Source organism: Euwallacea similis, chromosome 7 (assembly GCF_039881205.1).
Source record: "Euwallacea similis isolate ESF13 chromosome 7, ESF131.1, whole genome shotgun sequence".
In the NCBI taxonomy this organism is placed as follows: domain Eukaryota; kingdom Metazoa; phylum Arthropoda; class Insecta; order Coleoptera; family Curculionidae; genus Euwallacea; species Euwallacea similis.
In genome coordinates this window covers 4,239,419-4,264,547 of record NC_089615.1, presented here as the reverse complement: position 1 = coordinate 4,264,547, position 25,129 = coordinate 4,239,419, and the positions used below count along the sequence as shown (strand labels likewise).

The 25,129-nt window shown below is 35.4% G+C and overlaps 2 protein-coding genes across 4 annotated transcripts in view; one reads left to right on the top strand and one right to left on the bottom strand.

Moving 5' to 3' along the window:
• The window catches only part of LOC136409784 (neurotrimin-like), a 168,608-nt gene extending 152,406 nt beyond the window's left edge, over window positions 1–16,202 (top strand). For 2 of the 3 annotated variants that reach the window (XM_066391567.1, XM_066391566.1), the window contains 3 exons: window positions 8,196–8,323; window positions 11,271–11,439; window positions 15,512–16,202. In XM_066391567.1, coding sequence (XP_066247664.1) covers window positions 8,196–8,323; window positions 11,271–11,439; window positions 15,512–15,612 — 398 coding nt within the window. In that variant the 3' untranslated portion in view covers window positions 15,613–16,202. The remainder of the gene's footprint in view (window positions 1–8,195; window positions 8,324–11,270; window positions 11,440–15,511) is intronic. The other variant, XM_066391568.1, reaches the window with a different exon arrangement.
• A 4,913-nt stretch (window positions 16,203–21,115) lies between these two features.
• On the bottom strand, window positions 21,116–23,705 carry LOC136409783 (CD63 antigen-like). The gene is made up of 5 exons (XM_066391565.1): window positions 23,514–23,705; window positions 22,243–22,431; window positions 22,023–22,190; window positions 21,711–21,971; window positions 21,116–21,450 (listed from the first exon to the last, which is right to left on the bottom strand). The coding sequence occupies exons 1-5, from the start codon at window positions 23,589–23,591 to the stop codon at window positions 21,280–21,282; spliced, it is 867 nt and encodes a 288-aa protein (XP_066247662.1). The 5' UTR covers window positions 23,592–23,705; the 3' UTR covers window positions 21,116–21,279.
• Between the last annotated feature and the right edge of the window lie 1,424 nt (window positions 23,706–25,129).

Here is a 25,129-nt window from a genome sequence, read left to right as displayed (position 1 = left end):
AGTTCTTTTCCATCTACATCAAGGGATAAAAATAATTGTATATTATAAATTTTTGCTTTGTCGTTATCGACGTTCCAGGAAAAAAAAACCAACCGATAACAATTTAATAAATACGTTTCACCCTATTCAAGCACACAACAGACGTCTACAAAGTTTTTAAATCAAAATTACAAAACTTTTCGAGCAGAAACGATATTTAAAATAGAATTTTTACCGCCCTCCAAGGACTGTAACAATAACAACGAAAGTTGTTTGATGTATGCAAAAAAAACTTACTATAGGTGAGCACTTGGAAATTTTCTTCTAAGAAACCCTTACTTTTCTAATCCATATATAAAGTTCGTTCAACATCTTGTAACTCCACTGGAACGATCATTACGTTCCAATTAAGTTCATCGATTATGCAAATCTGCAATAATTAATCAGTGGTTCTCCTTCCAGGCTGCTAATTAGAAGAACTGCAAAGCCTAATCCCAGTAAGCAATAAGGAAAATTGCTTCGTAAAGTACTTCTTTCCAGACGGATAAACTTTTTTGCGGAAAAGTTTATGGATCTTTCTTTGAATGTCGGGAACGCTAAACTTTGACCTTAAGACTTCCGGGAAGTCCGGGAACAAATGACGGGGACAAGTCGGGAAACTTAATACTCCACAGTGTGCTTACTAATGCAAAGAACAAACTTATGCTTCCTTTAAAAATGCTAAAAACCATTATGTCCATAGCGACTTCTCTTTTGTGATTACTATTGGTTATGCTTTGTTTGCGTTGAGAAACGGCTTGGACTAAAAGGATTTGCGGAGCTTAGCTTCTGGGGTCATTTTCTATAATAACAGATCAATCCATTAGAACTGAACGAGACCAAGGATTGGTGGCGAATGTATGTAAATTTTTACGGCATAAAATCAAGCGTGAATATAAAGGCTTTAAAGCCGATTCATCCCATTTACCGCTCTTAATCCAGGAAAAAAGTAAAACATGGCGGCGTGATAAAGCGACCTCCATTTACTTGGTACGGCTGAAACCTTGAACAAAATGACCGAATTTGTTCTGCTCATTCGCGAATGGCTAAATCGCTCACCGACGTGGCTCCAGATCAATTTGAATCAAATGCTCTTCCCGATTTCTCAACGTACATCACTCCTACTGGATTCTAAGCTTAACAAATTTGTCTTGTTTTAAATGTTGAGGTTTCTTCAGGAGGTGTGGAAACTCTGGAAAATTACTGATTATTTAAAATTTACTCTCATGTCTTCGTTTTAGGACGTCGTAAACCCAATTCTAGACCAATTTGAGCGAAGTGTTGGCTTAACACTGAGCTATAAAACTGACCATAAGTAAGTTATTTCATTATATACAGGTTGTGACTGGGGCTTATATTTACCTCAGGAGATTTTAATGCAATATGGAGTAGTACATTCTTTTCTTGACAAAATGTCGGCAGATGAACAATCGTAAAATATCCATGTGATGACTATTTCTGTTGGGAAACCGTGTAGTGCCCAATTCGGGATGTGCTGCGTAAAACTATATCACAATTCATGCGTAACAAAAAAGTGGGTTAAAAAGGTCTTAAAGGTTGATGAAATGAAAGTAAAATGTTGGTACTACCTTAATGAACATAAATTTGTATAAACTATTATTCGATTATAAGTTACTATCCTGAGGCGGCGTAAGAATATTTTCCTTCGGCTTCTCAGAGGACGCATCCGATGGCAGGCTAGAGATACGCTATTTGAAGGAATATATCCAAAATTTGCATTAGAGCGTAGATTAGGATCGTACCTAAAAAATCTCAGAGCTGCTAATACGACTACGAAACAGTCATTAGGTTTTCTACTGCCAGACTTGTTAACAATGTCGCATTATGACTCCACAGTAACGATAACAGAATTAATTGTTGCAAAACCAATTGACATCTAACAAAACGACCATTTGCAATACGAATTCTACAAATTTCGCCAAATACATCATAAAGATTGTTGTACAATTTTGCGGAACCATTAACGGATCCCATTTTGGCGGCAGCTGGTGCTATTTATCAGCAATTTGTCCTCCTCATTTATCATTTACTTTGTTTCCATTATCGCTATTACGCCCATTACACTGTAAAGAATGATGTGAGCCGGAAAACGCCGTTACAGTCCTGAGAATTAATACGGTGTAATTTTCCCCGAATACCGGACAGGACTGATTACTGCATTATCTAATGTATTTTGCGGCAATGCCGAACGGACTTCGGCATATTTAATCTTCGCTATGTGCCATCCATTCGGAGGATGTCCACAACTAAATCTCCAGGGAAATCGCTTTCCGGAGCCGTATATTCAGCTTAACTCCGGTTTTTTTCCGGATGCTACTAACGCTGATAGGGTTCACCGGTTCACCTAATTTTACTTTATTTGTCTCACTTCCTCAAATCAATAAATTTCTGAAGTGCGAAAACGATTTATTTTCAGTATAAAAAACGGAATTTATAATGAAACATTGGAGGCGATATACCTAAATCTCTGAGGCAAAGTAAATCACAGAGGCTGCAGCAATTCAATTATTCAAGTCTGACGAAGTTAGCATCACATAAATTGTGCCGGCCTTGGCAAAATATTGGCTCAAACACAAAAAGGGCACTATAGAGCCGGCTAGTCATTATTCAAGGCACAACATAAAGCTGGTTTAGTCTACAAATCTTTATATTAATTAAACTATATCCAAGGGACTAGACGAGGCAAAACGCAGGCCAGCATAAGCTGAATATATGGACCGCGAAAGCTGATAGCCGACACAACGATTTCCCCGGAGATTTATGTCCGACCCGTTTCCTCAATATTCTTTTTTGCACTTTCGATGTGAATTCTTGAAGGTTTCGATGCAAGAGGTGTTTGTGCATGCTCCATCTTTATTCTTCATGGCCAGTAGAGAAATAAAGAAATACAGGAAGGAGATACGAGGATAATCCCAGAAGTACCCAGCCTAACACTTAAAAGGAAAAAATTTTGGAAAATCTTGCATTATTTTTCAATATAAGCTACTTTGAGATTGACATGCTTTTCCCAGCGATGTTCTATTGGGTTCTGTACTGTTTATAGGAAGAAGCTTCGAATGTTTCAAAATAGGTATCAACCTCAGAATCCACCTTTTCCTTATTGACAAATCTCTTTCTATCGAGCAATGTTTTCAAGTTTGGAAGTACAAAATAATCTGAGGGGACTAAATCTGGCGAATAGGGTAGGTGAGGAAAAAGTTCGAAATCAAGTTTATTGATTTTGGTTATCGCGATGACGGAAGTGTGGACTAGTGCATTGTCTCGATGAAACAAAACTTTCTTTTTCACCAAATACGGCCGTTTTTTCCTAATTTTTTCACTCAAACGCTGCAATAAATTCGCATAATATTCTCCGTTTATTGTTTTTTATTTAAGGAGATAGCCAAAAAGAATTATCTCATGTGCACCCCAAAAAATTGACGCTATCACCTTTCTTGCAGATGGAAAGGTTTTCACTTTCTTTGGAGTCGATTCTCCCCTTTGAGTCCATTGTTTTGACTGCTTTTTCGTCTCAGGTGTGAAAATGATGGACTCATGTTTCATCCATCATTATGAATCGACACAAAAACTCGGCTTTGTTTTTGCGAAACATGGCCAAACACTCCCTTGAAACATCCTCACAGCATTGTTTTTGTTCAATTACGAGTAATCGCGGCACTCATCTTGCCCACAGCTTTCTCGTATCCAATTGTTCGGTCAAAATGCGATGTACAATACTTTTTAAAATGCCTATCATGTCTGCTCACTCAAGTAATTTTAGCCCCCGGTCTTCCAATTCAGGTTTGTGGATTTTCACCACAATTTCTGGAATGGTCACCTCTTGGGTCGACCGCTGCGGAGTTCGCCTTGGCAGCTTAAAATCTGCCACCTAATATTTTACAGTTGTTAACGAAGGACCAGATTCACCCAGACTAGGATCTAACTTCGCTTTAATGTTGGATGGACTAAGACCTATCAAATGAAAGTATTGAATCACGTATCGATAACCAATTTTTTCTAAATTTACAAAATCTCTAAAAGCGTTCACTAAAAATAGCTCCAAAACAAACCCAAATCAACATAGTACCCTCGAACTTTAAATATAAGGTTTCTAAGGTTAGGTCTTTGTAATTCAACACATTTTTAAGAAAAAAATCGCCATCTACATGTCAGGTCGGGTACTTCTGGGACTATCCTCGTAACTTTAAGGAAAGCCATGGTGAAACTACTAGGAGCCGAGCTTTTAAAGGACTCTTGGGACGATTACTATTTCATAAAATAATTTTTTTGCCACACTTATTGCAGCAAATCCTCTTACCAGAGGCGCAGCTCCAGAGTGAAAACTAAAAATTCCGAAAACACCTATTCGCCGGAATTGAATCCTCGAGGCTCAAAGGAATCAATATAAAACAGTTTTCATACCGGAAATCTCAAAGCGTTCTTTGGCAACCTCGCTGCAACTCTATTCACGAAAGATCACTCACGAAATCGGAAACATTCGATTGCGACGAAGAAGCCGCCCATTGGGGATCTTAATAGATGATATCGAGATATCAAGCACACACTCAATTTCGCATATGTAGGTTAATTGTTTCGCTTTCGTGACACGAGGGAGAAAATCCAAAAGTCAATAACATGAGTCGCTAATACACCGTTCCGATATCCGACAGCTAAATTGAAATTCAGGTCTAGGGAATTGATTTAGAGCAACGAAAAGTTGATCTCTGGTTTTAATTATATCCGTGTTTGGCCGTTTTGAATTTTGGCCCGAAAAATATTTCAATGAAAGCCATCTCTTTGGTACTCATCTCGGAGATGTGAAAATCTTTGAATAACTTGGAGGATGCCCGAAGTGTTTTCTAGCACGTTCTCAGCAAGTTTTTCAGAGGTGTAAATCTTTTTGAAGATTTCGACTATATTTCCGAGAGTTTATTTGTGCTTCGCGACTTACTAGCAATGGGGAACTTTGTCTCTTGAGTTGAGGCTCAACTGTTCTCAGCTGAGCAGGTTTACAAATGGGTTAAAACATAACTAAAAAATAGACTCGGAATAGTACGGAGTAGTTTATTGCAGATTCCATCCGTCCATCCAACTTTTTTATAGAGCTTTACGCACACCAAACCGTTGATGGTAAGATCTTCTTCGGTCTGGCAGAGTGGAACTCACTGACTGGCTATTGCCGAATGCCCACTAAAACCCCCTTTCCTCTTTCCACACACTCATCCCTTCCGGAAACCGCCGTCAGGCATTACTTCGGGTAACCATCTATTTTTTTTGTAGGCGATGAGGTGAATGCGTTAAGCACTAACTAGAGGTCTTTGATGTGGTTGGTGTTGCTCGTCCTCTGAGTGTGGGATTTGCCCTGGAGGGGCTCAGGGAATACCAATTAAGCGCCGTTCCCGCTCTTCACCCCGTTTCAAATTTGAGACTGCCGTCAGGCATCCATCCAACTTGAACTAACCTGAACGTAAATTGACAAAAATTTTACTAATTTAAGCCAACAAATTGTCAAAATCTCAAAACAAAATTTGAAAACGCAGGAATTATTTCACTGAAATTTGGACTGATTCTGCTTATAAAATAGCTACTTATGTAACCAGTTAGGAAATGCATAATTTTGCTTTGCATGCATAATAAACTAGTGTCATATTGCGGGACCTCGCTTCAGTGGTCCCGCAAAATTCTGCTCGTTACATTAAATAGCATTTCCTAATTAGTTTCATACATATTTTTGTCCAATTTTGATGTACGACGAAAGAATCATGAGAACATGACATGCACCTGTAAAACTGAACAAAGTTCTGAAAGGAGGATACCTGCTTTCAAGGTGCAACTAGCTGCGAAATGGAACCCGTTTAGTCACCAGTTTTAATGGAGAAAACTGTCACTGAATAGTCTCAAAATTAGGAAATATTATTTTTAGTATATCCTTTTAACTAGAGTTTGTATGGCCTTTTGGTCTTTTTGTTATTTCCTTCCAAGCACTACAGTGTAAACATACATAGCAGCAATAAGGGAGAGGCAAAGTTAAAATTAGGTTATCATTTACCATTACCTGGTCCTGAATTCAAAGGAGGGATAGCTGCAGGTAAAAGTTGAGGTTTCTTACTTATTTAAACAGGCCACGATAGTCAATCTAAAAAATCTACTTAGTTCGTAAGATTAGTTGCAAACTTAAATTGAGAAAATCCTCCTTTGATTCGACCGAATTTAAAACTGACTGCCTTTTATTGAGAAAAAATTGTGTTGAACTTGGCTGAACTTAATTTGCTCTTTTCATTTACTTTAAGGCAATTAGAGGACGGAGATAAACTTCTTTTACGTCCACTTTGTTCCCGAAATGTTTAATGGAATATTTAGCAAGCGAAACTGGGGCAGAAGGAAAAAACCCGATACGTAACAAATCCTCTCATATTTTAATCAAACAATCCAGAACAAACAGTTGTTGTATCAAAGGCAGGTTTTCGATTCCCGGAAAACTGCTTTTATTTGTACATTTAAAGAGAAAAAGAAAAAGGCATTTCGAGGGCCGTTTTGTTATTTGATGCCAAACTTTGAGGATGTAAGAAGGGTTAAGTTTAATGAGCTCGAGCCTTATAAAGGCACATAAAGAATCCGAGAAGAAGTTGTAAATTCTTAATAATTAATTAAATTCGAAATTTTATGACAGCAAACTTTGCTGCAAGCTCCCAAAAAGGAAAACATTTATTCATTAGAATCTCACCCGCCTCATTTATATAAGTAGTCGCAAAAAAGCCTTTAGCTTTATTACATCAGAGGATGAAAATTCCTTGAGGTATCTCGTATCTCGGTCTAAAATTCCATTAAGAAGTAATGAATTGAGTGTATTAAAGCCGAGACAAAAAACAGAAACTAAAACAGCTTTAAAAACGGCAAATGGTCTATTATATTTCTTAAGGCAAAATAGACTAACAAAACGTAAACTGGAGCACCACCAAGGCAGAGCGTCTTCGCTCTATATCCAGAATTTTTTAACCGTTATGTAAAATTTACTTTAGATAATTGGGTAATTAATTTTTCTTCAGACTCGGCAAATTAGTTTCCCGAAGACGGAAATAAAAATTAAAATCGCTTTGCTGGCAGTTTCATTCTAGGGATTTCATGATTAATTGAACTGTAAAATCCCGGCAGTTTTTGTCAGTTACAATGCAGAGATTTTGTTTTAGGAGTGTTAGCCCGGACAATGCTGAGAATATTTCCCCTGACAATTATGCCCAAAGAGTATATATCTTGCAATTTTCTCCACTATTGGCATGTGAAAATCCTTCACGGAGCTTGAAGTTGAACATGATGAACTATTTTTCAAAATTTCCGCGGCTGGTGTTGTTAAGCGTACGTTCTCACATCTTCAATCAACGAGTTTAGGTAATTTACCAATTGCACTTCTTATGGCATTACATGCCATATGCAGCTCAAAATTGAGGAACAATCATTTTCTGTGAAACATGTTGCAAATCAAAAATTTTTTATAATTTACATAAAGTGGTATTTACCTAAACTGATTTCACTAATAGCTATTTCCAATACAGGTGACCATTGCGGCTTTAAACCCCTACCTTTAAATCCTAACCTCAAAACAAAATTAAAAATATCTAAATGGACCAAACCATTAACAGTGGCCGTAGTCTGGAATGCATACACAAACATGTTTTTAAGCGAAATTGGTAATACGCTTAATTGCACATCAAACCCATCGTCCCATTAAAACCCAGGAATTTACTCACTTTAATAGTTAGAGCAATTATGTTTTATACTCTACTCTATCATCGAGGTTTCCCAATTCTGCGGACAGATTTGGGACGTTTCGCCAATACGAAAACCATTGAGTAATAATTAGGTTCCTGGATTGGGCTAATTGGGAGCAGCCTCTGAAAACTCTAAATTGTGTGTAGCTGAGTTTGGATCAGCGATTTCAGTAGTGACTTTGTCATTGTTCAAAGCGAGTCGTTAGTCAGGTTAGTTGGGCCTTTTCACAAGCATCAAATTAGATTGTTAGAGAAATTGCCTCTGATTTGCAGCTAGGGTTTAACAAATCTAAATGGAGGAACAATGTAAAAACTACTTTTTTTATTCATATAATATTCGGAGTGTGTTTAAAGTTAAACAAGGTTTTCTTGGCTCTATGGTAATGCAAATGTTAATTTTTAATGTTCCAGAGCCCGACACAGAGATCGTGGGTGGACCGGAGCTCTTCATCGATCGGGGAAGCACCATCAACTTGACGTGCGTGGTCCGGCACAGCCCAGAGCCCCCTGCCTATATATTTTGGAATCACAATGATGCGGTAAGTCGGAAAGGTCAAAGTTGTCATTGTGATGAATGTATGATGTGGTACTTTACTCTTGTTGAGAAAAAACTATAAGTGTATATCTATTTTCGTCTCTAGCAAAAAGAAAAATTAAAATACCTAACCATATTAAAACTGAACACGTGAATAATCTCTTTGACTCTCGAGTTAAGCGCAAAGAAATTCTTGACTTCTTTATATGTAAGTGAACAGCTATTTAAAGCGAATTCAGAGATCGCTCAGAATTTTTAGGTTTGAGTTCCATTTATGGTTAAGTTCAAAAAACCCAATCTCATCTAGCAATATCTTTTAAATCGAGTCTCCCCGTCATTTTGAAGAATCAATTGACTTTTTTATCAATTAAAAAATTTTATTGTGACCAATCAAATTTTAAGGAAATTTCACCCTTTCATTAACAAAAACATTTTTTCCTTTTAAGAGGGTTAAAACCCTCGTGATTTTCCTGCAACAAGAACATACTATTTTTGGAGAATCTACGCTACTGACTTTCGAAAAGTTGAGAACTTCAAAGATTATTCTAAGAAATGTGAAATTAATATGCCGGTTTTCCAAAGACACTATCGTTCCAAATAAATTTTATAAAGGGTCAAGCAACTCAGGAAAACCCCCCAAATAATATGCTACTTTTGAAAGAATTTTTACATTCTACTGGAAAGACCTACATAGTAGACTTTAATTGAGTCCCTAACTCCTAGATTATTCTGATCCAACCTACATGAATTTGCTTTGCACTGAGATTTACTGCTACATTCGCCACTGGATAGACATCGATGGTTGAGGAGATTTTGGTATTTGGCCTAATTAAGTTTATTGAAACGAGACTTATTGTCAAAACCCCAAATTTCAGCAAACATTGGAAACTAATGTTGGGGTGCTTTCCTTGCTTTAGTACCAATTTCAGTTGTATACCCTCACACAAATACGAAAGGAAATTGAAAGCTAAACTCGGACGGACCAAGAAAATCCACAAATCATATGGCTAAAGTTGGTCATATCCGAAGATCCCTAAGTTCCTGCCTTAAAATAGAGGCGGCCCAAGTTGGAAATAGTTTTCGGAAAGTGTATCAATTTCTCACCCCTAAGCCGGGGGTCGCAGTTGGGCTGTGGTAGACCGATAGTCGGGATAAGGGTGCGTCGCTTGATTACTTATAACTGCTTTCGATATATTTAGGCGAATTTGTTACAAGAGGGGGAGGAAGTGTTTTGCTGATTATGGTCCTTAATCAGGGTTGAGATTGCTAAATGGTGTAATGAATTATTTAAACCGGAGCTAGTTAGTAGGAATTTCATTACAAGAAGGGTTAAGAGCCACTCTGGCGGACACGAAAAGTTTTGAAAAATGCAAAACATGCAATTTGGGTCACTGCAGTGCAGCCGGAAGGAAATGAGGTAGTCTGCCAGCCCAACGAGGTGTAAAAAATAAAAGAGATTACTTGACAGCTGTGTGTTTGCCAGTAACGGTGGTTGCACACAACCAAAGTGAGATACTTTTCCTCTATTCGGATTAAAAACCCTTTATTTACATACTCACATGCAAACAGACCTGCTCTGGTTTGGATAAAGTAGTTCACCGAGTTTTGCTTCTGCAAAATGTAGAAATGGAAAAGAATAGTATATTATGTATGTAAAGATTATGTTAAATAAAATTTCAATCAACTTTTGCTACGATCTTAACAAGAAAGCAATGAATAATGAAAGAAGCACATCGAATCGAAATGCCATATATTATCTGTTCTACTTGAAAATTCCGTTGGTACAGAATCTTAGTAGTAACTTGAGTAGAAAATTGTTAAGGAAAAAGATTATTGGTGACTTATGATGGATCCGTATAAACACAAAAATGACACACGTAACGCCATTGCATTGGTCGTAAACGCCTTTTCTTGGCACATAAGAAGATTTCGAAGCGAATGGACTTACTTGCTAAACTTACGCTGTTACTTTTAGGCCCAAGAGAATCGACCATTATGGCGAATTTCTATCTAATCAAATGGTGTTGGTGTTGAATTTTTCGATCTCTAAGTATAGAACCCGCCCAAGTATTTTTCGCATCACCGTTTCATTGCCGGAAGCGGGTTTACCCGTGTAAAATTTCAATGACCCACATGTGGGGCATGGATATCTTCTCTTCCCGGCCTCGAAAAATACGTTTATGACTGCAACCGGCGGCTACAGGTCGTTTTAACATGTTGCTAGTTACATTACGTAGTGAATCACATGTCACACTAAATAGGTTCCATAATAGAAACGGAGGTTCTGACATTAATAAATTTATCTTGTTGCAGATAACCCGGCTCTCGTTAATAATGTTCTCTTAAGATATTTTTAACCTCCAATTTTGAAGTAATCCTCGCAAGTTACTGTATTGATCATGCCACTAAGTTTTTCAATTAGATTTATTGCATATATAGTTATATGCTAATCTTTGTACAGGCAAACTCTGAGGTACTTTACATCAGGACTGCTATTAATTACCGTGTAGTGATTAATTACATTGTTGTAATCCTAGGTCTGCCTGCAAGAAAGACAGTTTCCGTTTTTTGGAAGGCGGCGATAAAACCCATCTCCCTAATCTATAGGTACTTTCCACCGCCGCAGTCCTATTTTTATTCTCTAAAAGTTTTATTGGGATTACTACTCGTCAGCATACGGGTCCGTACTTGGTTATCTTTTCAAGCACTAAGCCCTGCTACTTCTTACCTTTACAGGACTATCCCGCTTTCCTTTCCCTTCAACCACTCTATTAGAGCATTTCCAAATGTATAGATTTAAGTGTTTTTGTCAACAAGGGCAGAACAACCAAATGGTCGATAACCTTATTCTCTGGAAATTATATATTTATTAACTGGAATCCTCCATCACCTTAAAGCTTCTTCATCAATTTAATCAGAACTGGAACTAACACAAGGACTATTGTTCTTAGATAATCAGTTACTCGAGTTCAAGGGGAGGTGTGAGTGTTGCAACCGAACGGGGAGAGACAAGCCGTAGTGTTTTGCTGATCCAAAAGGCCCGCCCAACTGATTCTGGAAACTACCAGTGTAATCCATCAAATGCCAGGCCTGCCAACGTTACTGTCCACGTTTTAAACGGTAAGTAGTGTTTTATTTTCATAAGTTTTTACACGGTCGGCAATTAATCAACCCTTGTGAAATACGGGGGGAGGCAAAAACGCATAAAAGATCCTGGAGCAGCTAAAGAGGTTTTTTCCATAAACAAACCCGGAAATTTGTACAATCAGGAGCCCCAAATTCGATTTGTAATACGTATTTTCCAAAGTTAATAACACTCTGACGGGTTTGATTAATTGCTCCCGAAGTTAGGGCGCAAAGATTGGTCGCTTGCTATTTATTTAGGCTGTTTTATTTGGATGACATTAATTTAGATAGATTTGAAATCGGTTATTTATGTTGGTTGCGTCCGGGCTTATCTTATCTCGGGGTAAGTTTAAATTCAAACTTCCCCAGCAGCCGCGCCTTTCAGGTCGAAGTTCATGAATTTTTCCTCTCGATTGGAAGTTCGGATTACTTTGGCATACAGGCTACAAGGAAAGTCAATTTTGTTCTGTCTCCTTCGGTTAACTTTTAACAAGGCAATTTAATTGCCCATTAGACGAATTTTGGAATTTTAAGTGTAACAATCAAGAAGAAGATTTTTAATAAATTAGAGTAACAGAATATATTATATTCCATCACTTAACGATGTTGCCCAAACTTTGTATTAACACATAGCTATACGTTTCCAAGAATCGCTTCTCCTGAAATCGGAAGACACTTTAAATCTTTAAAAAGGCGCTTTCTGACCTCCCAATCGTGCATATCTCGAAGTTCTCTGAAATCACGCAATCAATTATTGCCTGGTATTCGAGCAGAAATCTAATCAATGTTTCCAGGAGTTATATTAAGCATTTAAGATTTGGATTTTAGGATTTAGGATTTGGATTAAATTATCCCTATTCTGAAGCATCTGCGTTGTTATTAATTAAATTCCTTTTCCATCAAATAAGTTCACACGTTCCTTTAACGCACACAAAATAATTCATTAACGACCCCTATTAATCTATGATTTTGCGTATTTGATAAGTAGGCCATATATGCCGATTGCATCTAATCAATCGCAGTTCGTGGCACACTTTCCACGTGATTATTATCCCATAGTTATAAAGATTTTCATTTCTAACATAAGTTATCAATGTTGTACGAAAGCGCAAATACAAAGTAGTCAGACTACTTACTAAAACTATGCCTCTTAGTAAGTTGAAATAATCGCATTGAATACAAATCGAATGTAATTGCCGGGAAAATGTTGTAACTAACACGTTCATTAATGAGCGATTAATAACCTCGACTTCTATTAACGTACTCAATATACTTTCCTAAATTGTCTGGATTATTAATCGCCGTCATTAATACACTCATTCGTTAAATAATTATAGGAAGCTTACTCTAGGTTTAATGCACACGGTTCAATAAATCGTTACTCGACACCGATGCCATTGACGTCTATCTAGAACTCCCATTCTTCGTCCATATCCGAATATAATATTGTATCATCCTCAGAGCTTCATTAGCAACACAGCCAAACTTCCTCTAAAACTGTTTGCTAACAGAATATGCCCCAACTGTCTCCCATTAGAGATCTTCGGACAGATAGGCGAAAATACAACTCAAAGGCCGTTAGGGCGGTAAAGATAATCGAATCGGGTTAGACGTATCAGCGGCTTAAGGGCGTGACCCTTTAATTTTGGAAACTACATCAACACACAACCCCTTGAACTGACGTCGTCGTGTATAAACTAGAAAGCGGTTATTAAAGGCGTCGTGTCGTACAAACTGTTACAGGATTTTGGAAGGGAGCTGGAAAAGTGGCTTAATTAGAGCAAATATTGTCCTATTATGAGGGGGGCTGCTCAGTCAAATATTGCCAGATATTTGTAATTTAGGCATGTATAGGGTTAATAGGGATGTTGTAACGAGTAGTTTGAGTGTACGCTCAAGAAGATGAAAAGCTAAGAAGAGAAACTACAAGCTAACGGCTTTTTGTCGTTTCTTAGTCATTGTTATTCCTACGGTAAACATATCTGTTAACTGCTTAATTATTTAAATTTCACCTGCTTTATTATACTACGTCCATAATCAATCACTTTATGATTGCAAAAGAGTATCATAAAACCCTTTATAAACAAAGCAGATATAAATTATATTTAAGGGGAACATTAATGAATAAATTTGAATCCCAAAGAGGTACCCATATCTCAACTTTTTTCATCCAAAGATTCCGATCAGCTTAGAATATGTAAAATTGTTATTTCGGATTCCAACATCTAAGAATAGATAGAATTAAATGTTTATTTAATACAAGATCAAAGATCTAAACTATTTTGGAACAAACACATCCTTTATTGGAAAACTCTTGTCCATCGCTCTCTTGAGAAATACAGTACGTTCATACTCCCCTATAAATACATGTCTATGTATTCCATTGTCCTCCTCCATTGGCTCTCCCCCAAAATCGCTTGGCAACTTTCCACAATTTCATCTGTTAAAACTCAACATTTCCGAAATTCGTCGAATTTCTATCTATCCCAGTTACTGATCTTTCTGCTTCAGAATGTGCAGACTTCTTGTTGCTCTATTACCTCCTTTGAGGTATCCTAATATAGCCTCAGATCTAGGGGAATATATTTATCTAATAGTTGTTTAGTTAGTTATCCACCAAACACCTCAAAACTCTCTTCAAGTTGTAGTCTGCGATGGCAGATAAATTTGTATTAATGTTGTTTTCCATTTAAATAGCAGATCTATGCATTAGTCACGAATTTCAAAAAAATTACGAGCAAAAGGCAATATAATACACACCTAAAATATCAGTAACCGGTTTGAGACAGAAAAAATTTCACATTATTCCGACTTATTTCAGTGTTTTAAGTTTGAAAAAAAAGCAGAAAGAAAATCCAAAATATTTTGGAGCAAACACATAATTTATTAGAAAACTCTTGTCCTTCATCACTCTGTTGGGAAATGCAATAGATTAATAGTCTCCGATAAATACATGTCTACATATTCCATTGTCCTCCTCCGTTCGCTCTCTCCCGAAATCACCTGGAAACTTTCCACAATTTCGTCCATTAAAACCCTACATTACCGAAATCCATCGACTGCACTACCCGGAACTGATCAGACATTGTTTCTAACTGCAGTCACTATTCTCCCTTGACAATTTTCGCCCGATAGACGTTTTCATTAGGTAATTGCACGGCATTGTTCAATAGTTTCCCAGGCGAAATTCCGTCGTTATTACGAATTTTCCAGTTTTACTTTCTTGACAATTATTAAATTCCCCGGAAGCGATTTGCCGGTCTGCTCCCCAATTTAACTTTACCAATCTTTTTTATTTGAAATACCGGTATTGACACGTTTAAAGTTTTTAGTGGGTTATTTCTAGTTTTGTTTACGGTAAAGTTGGAAGATTTCCATCTCAAAAGACTATTAAGGTCAGTATGACAACAGCTAAAAAAATGGCTAAGAAGCAGTAGCTAGCAATTTTCGAAATTTTTAAAATATTACGAATTTCTCGAGAGAATCTAATTACCCTCTTCTTTACACTGCGAAACAGTATGAGCAGACGAAAGAGATTTAAATACAAAAAATTGAGATTTGTACAATTCTCCCCAATTATTTCTTCAACTCACTATTGACATCTGAAATCCATTATTAAATCCATTACTCAGTTAATAACTCCACTGCCTTCCATTTCAAGTTTTCTAATATTTACCTACCAGTAAAGAGTGGAGAAACTTAATTGCCAAACTAACAACTTCAACTTTTGTATACACACAATTTATGACCCTACATAAATCCCATTCTTACTTATAGTTAAATTAATTTCCTCAGGTGCCAACCAGACGACCGCTTCCATTAGGAAATAGTTCGGTACTTTTAATGGCAAAACTTCCGAATCGAGCAATTTCAACTTTCAATTCTTACGTACTAAAAGTTATCGCATTCTTTAAAGTAAGCTACAAACTAAAGGGCAAAGTTGACGCTTGAGAAACAATTCGTTTTCTGAGTTATTGACCAACGCAGAAGACTTCTTCTGATTATTATAGTTAAAGAAAAGTTTTATTTAATAAAAAAGAAACTGTAAAGGTTTTTTTATTTTCAGGTGAACATCCGGAGGCAATGCAACATGGCGGAAACCAGAGGATGGGTCCTTCTTTGGGTGTTCTAGCATTCATCGCATACATCCTCTTAGCATATAGTTAAACATAAAGTGGTAATTGAGTACCTAATGGTTCCGATATTTTTAAGTTTCTCCCTAGATCATGGAATAGTAATGTATGATATTGCATAGTATTCCAAACTTCAAGTTACAAGGAATATTCGAAAATTCGTAGCCTGCATCAGCCTATTAAGTCTGAAGCTTTATTTCAACTGTAATTTTTTTACTGTTCCTAAAACATGATAAATGTTGCGATTCCAGGAAATCATGTGCTTATACTAACTATTCCATGAAATTTTATTATACTGTTTGGGTATATAAGATCTATGGCAACATTTCCACCTATCCCAGTTCCTGATCTTCCTACCGCAGAATGTACAGAGTTGTTGTTGATCTATTACCTCTTTTAAGGTATTCTAATAAAACGTCAAATCTAGAAAATTTTGTTCAACTAATAGTTGTTTAATTATCTAACAAACACCTGGAAACACTGTTAACGTCATAGTTTAAGAGAACAACTAAATTTGTACTAATGTTGTCTTCCATTTAATTAGGCGGTCCACAAATCAATCAAAAGTTTCAAAAAAAATATAAGCTAAAAACAATATAAAAAACATTTAAAGTGTTTTTAACCAATTTAAAATAGTATAAAATTCATACTATTCTGATTTCTTTCAGTGTTTTAATTTTGAAAATGATACCGTTTGATCGATCTGCGAAAACATATTACAAATTTTTTGAAAAATTGAAAAGAACACAAAACATTTTTTTTCATCAAACACAAAAAAAACAAAGAAGTTTGGCACATGCAGTTATTTTTTATATTCTCTTGCTTTATATAAATATGTATATTTTCTTGCTTAAATCTATTCTTCTTGTGAGGATTCTCAAGCTCGTCTATAAATGATTTTCTTATGTCTGAAAATATTCTTAGAATATTCTACTTTATTTGTGAATGGTTGAAGGTCAAAGCATTACACAGGATTCGGCAACATAGGATAGAACGATGACATTGATTGAATTAAAAGAAAAATTGATTTTGCGTGAGAATAGTTTCATTTTCGAATTCTTAACATTTACGAAGAAATTTGGTAGGCACAATGAATATGAAGTGCGTAATAAAATTACAAAATGGAAATTTGTTTGCAAATTTCCTTTTTTTCAATTAAAATTACATTCCTTACCTTCATTACATTAATTTCCATTTAAAATTACAAAATGGAAATTTCCAAGTAAATTTCAATTCTATTTTTTTTTCCAATTTGCTTGAAAATTTCCATTTTTGTAATTTTATTACGCACTTCATATTCATTGTACCTATTTCTACGTACACGCTAAAAATTCCAAATTTGATTTGTATAGAATGTTTCCTTTAAGGGAATGTGCCAAATCCCTTATAAGATTGAAAATTCGATGAGAATATTAAACCGTAAAATCAGAAAAAACCTTCTACACCGCTGAATTTGGACTTGTATAATCCTGAGTTAAAACAGCACAAATGATAAATTTCTTAATTGTGAGTTCCTGTTTTCTAGTTTTAGCAGTAGAAAAGACCATCTACACTAAGGAGTTTCGACATGAATAAAATCTAAGTTATGTAAAAAAATGGTAAATACAGGGAGTTGTAGAAAATACTGCGGAGTATAATTTAAATTAAAAACCAAGATATACAAGATCGCGAATAAAAAAGTGTAGTAATACTGGCCCATACTTTTTTTTACTATAACGGCCTCAGTATATTTATTCTTTGCATTTTACTTTTAAACAACTGAGAAATTCTTATGACACATCATCTTGTCTTCAAAACAGTTTTTAAAATATTCGGGTGAAAATTTCTATATTTTTCACATTTAAGAAGTGCCTATAATTACCAAATGGTTTGACATATACATATACACAGAGAAACAAATCTGGTTCTTGGCTATCTTAGTTTTGAATGATCTGACAAGCAGTATCAATTTTTTAATATTCAAAAATCTGAAATTTTTTTAACAATTTCGAAAATATCAAAAATAACTATATTTCATTCTTTAATAAATATTTCAAATTCAACAGAAAAATGAATGTCTTTTTCCACACCATTTTGGTCTATCTTCCTTATTTTCGAAAAAATGTGTTAAATTGAAAGAGATTTTGAATGAGAACCTGAACTAACCTGAACCTAATTAAATGGAAGCCAGCTATAACTTAATAAACTTGTTGAGTTTGGATCGATGTTATTATCATAAACATTAAAATTCTATTTCAGATTATAATTAAATCTGTTAAATTTTTGACAAATTGAACCCAGTTAGGTGTTGACGTTGTAAATGGACGGTAACACGATGCTCATATGAATGTTGTACATACTAGTTGTAATCTACAAGACAAATTCTAATAAATAAGACACGAATTATGAACAAGAATTGTGTGTCGTAAAGTTAGGGTAGTCTGTAACGTAAAAATCCCCTTTGCATATTTTTCGCTTCCAATGTTAGAACTTCTGTTTTCTGAGGTTGCACCGCAGTATTGTATAAAGACAGTAGCGATTTAATTTTGTTGCAAAATTAGGAAAAGCAATATATGAGAGAATCTTCTATAAAAATTATTGTTGCTGTTGTTTCCCCCCTCCATTTTTCTCTAGTACTTTAAAAGTCTACCTACAAAATGTTTTTAAGTAAATTCAATAAGAAATCGATTCTGTAGATCGATTAAGCATAACCAAACTTGTCCTCCTTTCCTACTGCCCTGTTACCCAAAATCGATCGTATTGTGTTTTAGGCAGCATTGTTACTAAAGAGACTTACCCGTAAAACTGATTAGGCAATGTTAAGATATTAACTTTCTTTATCTTCACTTTGCTGTAAAAATGTGTAAAAAATGCTGCCATTTTGAGTTTCTCTATAGCTCCATATCAATATTGCGTAACTCATTTGACGCCACAGCCATCTATTAAGAATTTTTTTATATATGTATATTAATATTAATCTCACTCTAGTAACAATTTAAGGATAACATAAAATTTCTCAATGTGAACTGTATATAATATTAAATTACAACATAGATTATTATACTTTTAAAGGTGGTATAATTAATTATGGTTAAGTCCTATGATAAGTCAAGATTCAAATTATCGTTTATTTTCGCAAGTTTGAGAGGTGTAATATAATATGGAAAAGAGGATGTGAAATGGTGTGACGCCCTGGATAAACTCTTGATCCAAAGTGTAAGTTCCCGTCACGCCAGGGGAAACTATTAATTTTAAATAAAGGTAATTGAGTTTTAAGTGTCTTATTTACCTCGAAAAAACTAGAAAAAAAGGTAAAATTATTCAATATTTTGGCATATTTTAATTCTTCTTTATTCATTTGGAACCATTTCACTTTCAGGCTTTTATAAAAATTTTAATAATATTTATAAATCTAAAAAAAGTCCTTCCGGGTGGCGACATCCCCCGATTGTAAATCGGCCGATAAATGCATGCACAATGATGATGCACCGCGATCCAGTTAAATTATCGGCCAAATAGTCCGCGGGGGCCCTAAAACGTCCAGATGACGACAAATTCACTTTTCTACAAATAGCTAAAACTTAAGCATTATCAGTATGAAACAATAAGTTGGAAATTTTTTGGCAATAGAACTGCGTACGTCAAAAAAGTTCTAGATGCAAAATTCATGGCCATTCTACGGCCGCACATACGAATATCGTTCAAATCTCGAATATATTTATTAAAAGGTTCCCGAGTCCGAAGCGGCTTAATACTTAAAATTATCAAGATATTCTTGTAAAGTCTGGCACAAAAAGATATGCAGATGACATAATAATTGTGTCAAAAATAGATATAGGTCGTCGGTAGAAGGAATCACGGTCGGAATGCCACAAGGAACTATATTTTTTCTCTTCTACAGGTATCGCTGGTTCGATTGGAAATATAGGAATTCTGCAAGTGCGAGAAGGACCGCATAAGATTTAATATGCCTTCGACAAAGATCTAGAGTGGCTTGCGAGGCTAGCGGCTGACGTAGGCGGAGTAAGTTCCACTTCGATGTTTAGATTAGTATCGATTTCGTTGCCTTCACGGCGATGGAATTTTTTTAAAACATCAAAGCAAAAAAGTAGCAATGTAAATAAATAAAAAAAACGATCAATCCATCACTAAAACTTATATTAGTAAAAATTCTAAAACGGTGAGAGATCTAGTAACGCTGGACTGACTTCGCCCACGTGAGCCTCTGCCTCGCAACCCACTTCGTTGGTCTTTGTCGGGGACTTATTAAATTTTATACGATCCTTCTCCCACTTGCACAATCCCTACATTTCCACCTGAACTGATGATACCTGCATATAATAAATCTGCCGTGGGGAATAAATGGTCCACTGTGGCAATGCTGACAACTAAATAGCCTCTTAGAACAACTTTCATCATGATTTAGTGGGAACTCACTTTATCTTAACCTAAGCGAGACGTCACATTCCAAGTTTTGAAATATGTAATATGCAAAATAAATCAAATTTAACGGTCAATTTTTCTATTAATAATACTCGTATAAAACTGAAACGAATATAGAAAGTTGAGTTTCTGGGAGTTCCGCCCCTGAATAAAGTCCTTAAATGGCAATTTTATTGCTCAGAGCTCTGGGCAGTATTTTCCACCGCCGGTTTTCTGGTAAGTTTTTGCAATCATTTTGTAATGATTGAGTGAACTCTAGAATTTCATTTAGCATCATGCTCTGGGGTGCATGCGCATCAGCACATAATATATTGCGCGGGAACACATTATGCGCACATTATTGGAATAATTGCAGGACTGGCGCATAGAGATTCTTACAAAGGGTTGTTTGATAAATACGGATCTTAACCGCAACTGAATTGTACATTCATCTCCTACTCATTTCCACATTTGATCATAAAATTCAAACGACTATAAACAATTCTACTCACATATTTACCAAATGTGAGGATTTTGAATTTCTCTTACTCCTGCAGCTTAAAGAATCGAATATCATTGGTGTAAAATTATACGTTTAGTCGTTGTTTTAAACCAAAGGTTAAACCTCCAAGGTAAACCCAATGTTTTTGTTATTGAGCTACCGCCAATCACGGAAAAATTTATAAAATTCTCGTCAGCATTGATACCTAATTTAATCAATTCCTCTGGCAAGTTAGACTGCCATTTTTTAGCTCAAATGCGCATTTGATAACAGTCGCTGATATTTCTCTACAAATGCGTTTCCCGTCTTTTATTGTGTCTGTCCAAGTCAGTAAATAGTCGATAGACTGTGGCCTAAATTGGCGCTATAAGGATAGCTATCTTGAGAACTATAAGAGATAAAAAAATGGTCAAATGGAAAAAATTTAAGGCAGTTTAATAGCCAATTCGATGCGACTTTGAAACAATTAGAGTTTTTTTGAGTCATTACAAAAAAAACTTTTTTTTTGAAAAAGTATGGAAAAATCCTTAAGGTAAATTCTAGACAATTTTTTGACGCTACATATCTTCGAAATGATGTCAACCGGGCCGTGGGAACCATTTTGGATTATAAGGCAACTCAAACTCAAGTTGGATTCTATTACATTAAGTTGGTTTGATTATTTGTTCAAACATAGGATTTGTAGCAGATTAATCCTGTATGCACTTGATCTCACTGTCAATTATCAGCTAACAAGGGTTTGATTCTTATTAAACAATTAATTTTTAACAACTATTGAAAATAAGATTATATTAATATCTAAAGGTCTGTATTTGTGGGCGTATATAACTCAGGACTCTTCCTAGGTTGAGAGTTCTTAACCATTTGATTATAGAAGTGACGTCTCCTCTGCTCGGTTTCAACCAATCTCTGAGTTTTCACCTTCCTTATGGATGTGGCCAACATCGATGCAAAAATAATGCCGAGCACCTATATAAATGGAAAAATCATCAAAGGAATTTATAGAATAACTAGGACGTCACAAAAAAAATTGTGATTTTTTCATATTTTATCAAAGACTAGTGATTTTTGATTTTTTGTATGAAAACATATTAACGTATCTTTTCCAAAAAACAAAGGTCGCCTGATCTGACCCCTAGATCATCTGCCCTCACTCAAAGGTCACCTGTGGCCCATCCAAAGTTATTCAACCCTAATTAAAAACATACACCGTTAACAGTTCATCTTACCTGGATAAAAGCCACACATAGAGCTCCAACACCAAGAAGAAGAGCACATTGAGACACAATGTAACTCAAACGTGGCAAACATCCAGTGGGATACACGTTCTCGTAGCTACGATCTGTTTCATTTCGGAAGCAACTAAGTGGGACGTAGATGATGCCAAACGATCCATTCACGTTTACAGGGACCAATTCATAATATGAATTATTTATGTAGCTCAGAGAGTCATTCCAATCGGTGTTTTTCTCAATACCGCAGCATTGTAACTGAATATTTTAGTTAAAGTATATAAATAGTCATTATTCCTCATTACTCACATTGTACTGTGTGGAATTCCAGGCAAAAGCATTGTATTCTCTATCATAATTGATCATAGCATCATGCATGTTCCTAGAAATGGTATTGTAGATATTGGACCTCATAGCATATGCGGCAATACTGGCGGATATTTGCAGGATAAGAACTAAAGTCAGGAAGAATGCATACTGAAACTCAAGTCCATTAAAAATACTTTTGTGGTTTTAAAAGAAGTCTTACGGTGTTGACTATAAAGGTGCTTTCTTTTAAAGCTCCAACGCACCCCAGGAAGGCAATGCCGAAAATGAAGAAACCGATTACGATAGCCAAAGAGGAGGGATGATAGTAGTGATCTTCCAGGAAATCATCAAAGTTGTGATATATGGCTTTCACTGTGTAGCCAATTGAAATAAGGAGGATTCCTACAATCTGAAAATTACAATTTGGGCTGTGGATTGAGCTTTGGTCAGTCCGAGTATTGATCCGAAAACGATCAATTCATGTACTGATAAAAAATATAAGTAAAAATTTCAGTTTTGTCAAATGTATTGAAGACTGAGTTCGAAAACAAGTCATGGATTTCTAGAATATCTCTGGATACTTCTTGAAATCATTTTCTTGGATTCCTCTAGATGTAAAAAAATGTTATACAGGTGGAAAAATAGATCGAGAATAATCAAAAGTTTTGGACACTTGTAGAATTTTTTTTCATTTGTGAAGAAAGAAGGTCCCAGAAATCCACCTGTTAGTTCTAAAAAATTCTAGACACTAAAACTTGATATTTATAGTTTCTTCTAAGGGTGGCTTTTTCTTAGTCTCGGCAATGATGTACTAAGAAAAAATCGCTCAAAGTTGGAAAATAATTTAGAGATGTTTCCAGAACTCTCCTAAACACTTCTAAAATTGTTGACCCTCCACCTGCACCGTGTTGTAGGAGTAAATTTTCTGCAATGTCCGTTCGTGTGACCGACAGATACTAACAATAAGATACAAAAACTTCTTCAAATTTCTACCCTTTAAACTTGGTTAGAGATTTTCGCAAAAGTTCTATCATGAATAACAATACTTAATGACGTCATAAGCCGATATTGTCAAATGTTTATCTCATAAGAAACCTGTTATCACCATGTTTGTGCAAATATTCAGTTTAAGTGTGCAATGCATGCCTAAAAGACCATTTTTAAGGTGCTGATGATGATAAAATAATCTAAGTATTATTATTTATTATGTGTCGCGTAGGTAAGCCGTAGATACTACGTAGGTGAACCGAAAAATTAAAATTCAGAAAACTAATCAGAAAGTTAATTTCAATAAAGATGGCGAAATAAAAACTAATTCCTGGGTTTATACAGGAAACCTGTTCTAGATAACGAAATTTGATACACTGCCATGAAGATAGAAAATATAACATTCAATATCCTGAATTAACCTGTGGCAATTTGATGAAAATATATTTATATTAGCATTAAAATACATATGTATATAACTAGAAGCGAAATCCCATAACTTACCACAAACATTAAGTTGGAGACGCAAAGCATATACTTAATACACTTCATCCCCATATCAAGTTCCTTTCTGGACGCCATCCTGGCACTTTTTTAACACCCTGTTTAATCCTGCTTCACAAATACAGCTTTTACAATACACTGGCAATAAGCTTATCTGGTACCTGTGGTTTGTTTATCGGTTAGATTATTACTACAGACTGATAAGGTACTTAGTCGATATCAATTGGGATGGTTAACTTGAGGGTTGGTGGTGTGGGCGCTCAGATGGGTGATGCTTAAATAAGTTTATTGGTGACCAAAATGTGTAAAATTTGCATTAAGAGAAAAATTTTTACAGTATTTACAGATGTGATAATTAAATTAGAATTTTTCTAGGTATTTACAACATATTCGTAGATTTTCTAAATTGGCTCTGAAGGTTCTGAGAGGATATCAATAAACAAGAGTTAATTAACTTGATGTCAAATTTTCACAGTAGAATAAAAAGAACGAACTTATTGTTCTGTTTCTAAATAAAACATATTTATCAGATATGATAACAAATTTGTCGTTTTTGTTTTAGCAAAAAGGAAAGCTTTTCATTTAGCTATAACAACTATCTCCAATAATAAAACCTTGAACAGCTTCGCAACCTAGAAAGATTCTTAAGTTGATAACAATTGTTGTTACTTTTCAGTAACGAGCTAAATGTCTTGAGTAGTTATATGTGGATCGAGAACCATGAAAACATGTTTGACTAATAAAATGCGAACATGTAGCTGTGATGATTTAGGGAGACAGGCAGTCTACTAAATTCTCTAAACACATATTTTACGGCTTTTATGAATTATTTTCAAATAAATCACGTCAATTTTACTTATAGAACGATTGACGGGATTGCTTAAGCATATAGAAATATTCCGTAGATATGTAAAATTTAATTAGAGACAGTTCAACGGGTGTTCAAACGGGTTGGGCGAATATGTTAAAAATTGGACAGCAAATACTACTCCGTTTATCTTTAGCTGACTCAGTATATATTAACTATTGGCAATTATTATCTTGGATTATCTTGTGTATTCCTTAATGCTTTGTAAATAAGAAATTATTACTTCATTAATGTGAACTAATTTAAATAACTAAGTGAAGAGACCGTAATAAAATTAAAAAATCACACGTTTATTAAAGTGAAAACCTCAAAAATGTAACACGACAACAAAACAACAAAGGGACAAAAATTTCATAATGATTGAAAGGCTGCTTAGCATTGACTAATTTGACTCTAATTTCAAGACTGAAACCTCACATGGCGAATAGCAGTAAACTATATAATAATCTTGCGAATTCAGTTGTCCCGAGGTACTTTTTAAATCCCAAACGAAGTTACCATAAGGGCCCCTGCATCCCGGAAACCCGGAGAGATCGTACAATCTCGTTTATTAGTCCTATAAAGATAGTCGAAACTATTCATTTTATCCAGATCCGAAAAGAAAACGGAGCTCTGAGCTGGACAATTTTAAGTTTATGTTTGGGGTTGACGAAAAGGCCACTCTAGAATGAGGATCGATCACTCTCTTAACAAAGACGGCATTGTAGTATAGTCTCTGATATCGGAAGCGAATTTAAGGGCCGCAATT

What these genes read in the sequence shown, in the direction of transcription:
- LOC136409783 (XM_066391565.1), bottom strand. Translation starts at nt 23,591, where the DNA reads ATGGCGTCCAGAAAGGAACTTGATATGGGGATGAAGTGTATTAAGTAT. An exon ending in TCTCCAACTTAATGTTTGTG is followed by an intron (nt 22,432 to 23,513) that starts GTAAGTTATGGG and finishes TGTAATTTTCAG; the next exon opens with ATTGTAGGAATCCTCCTTAT. An exon ending in GGAATTCCACACAGTACAAT is followed by an intron (nt 21,972 to 22,022) that starts GTGAGTAATGAG and finishes TAAAATATTCAG; the next exon opens with TTACAATGCTGCGGTATTGA.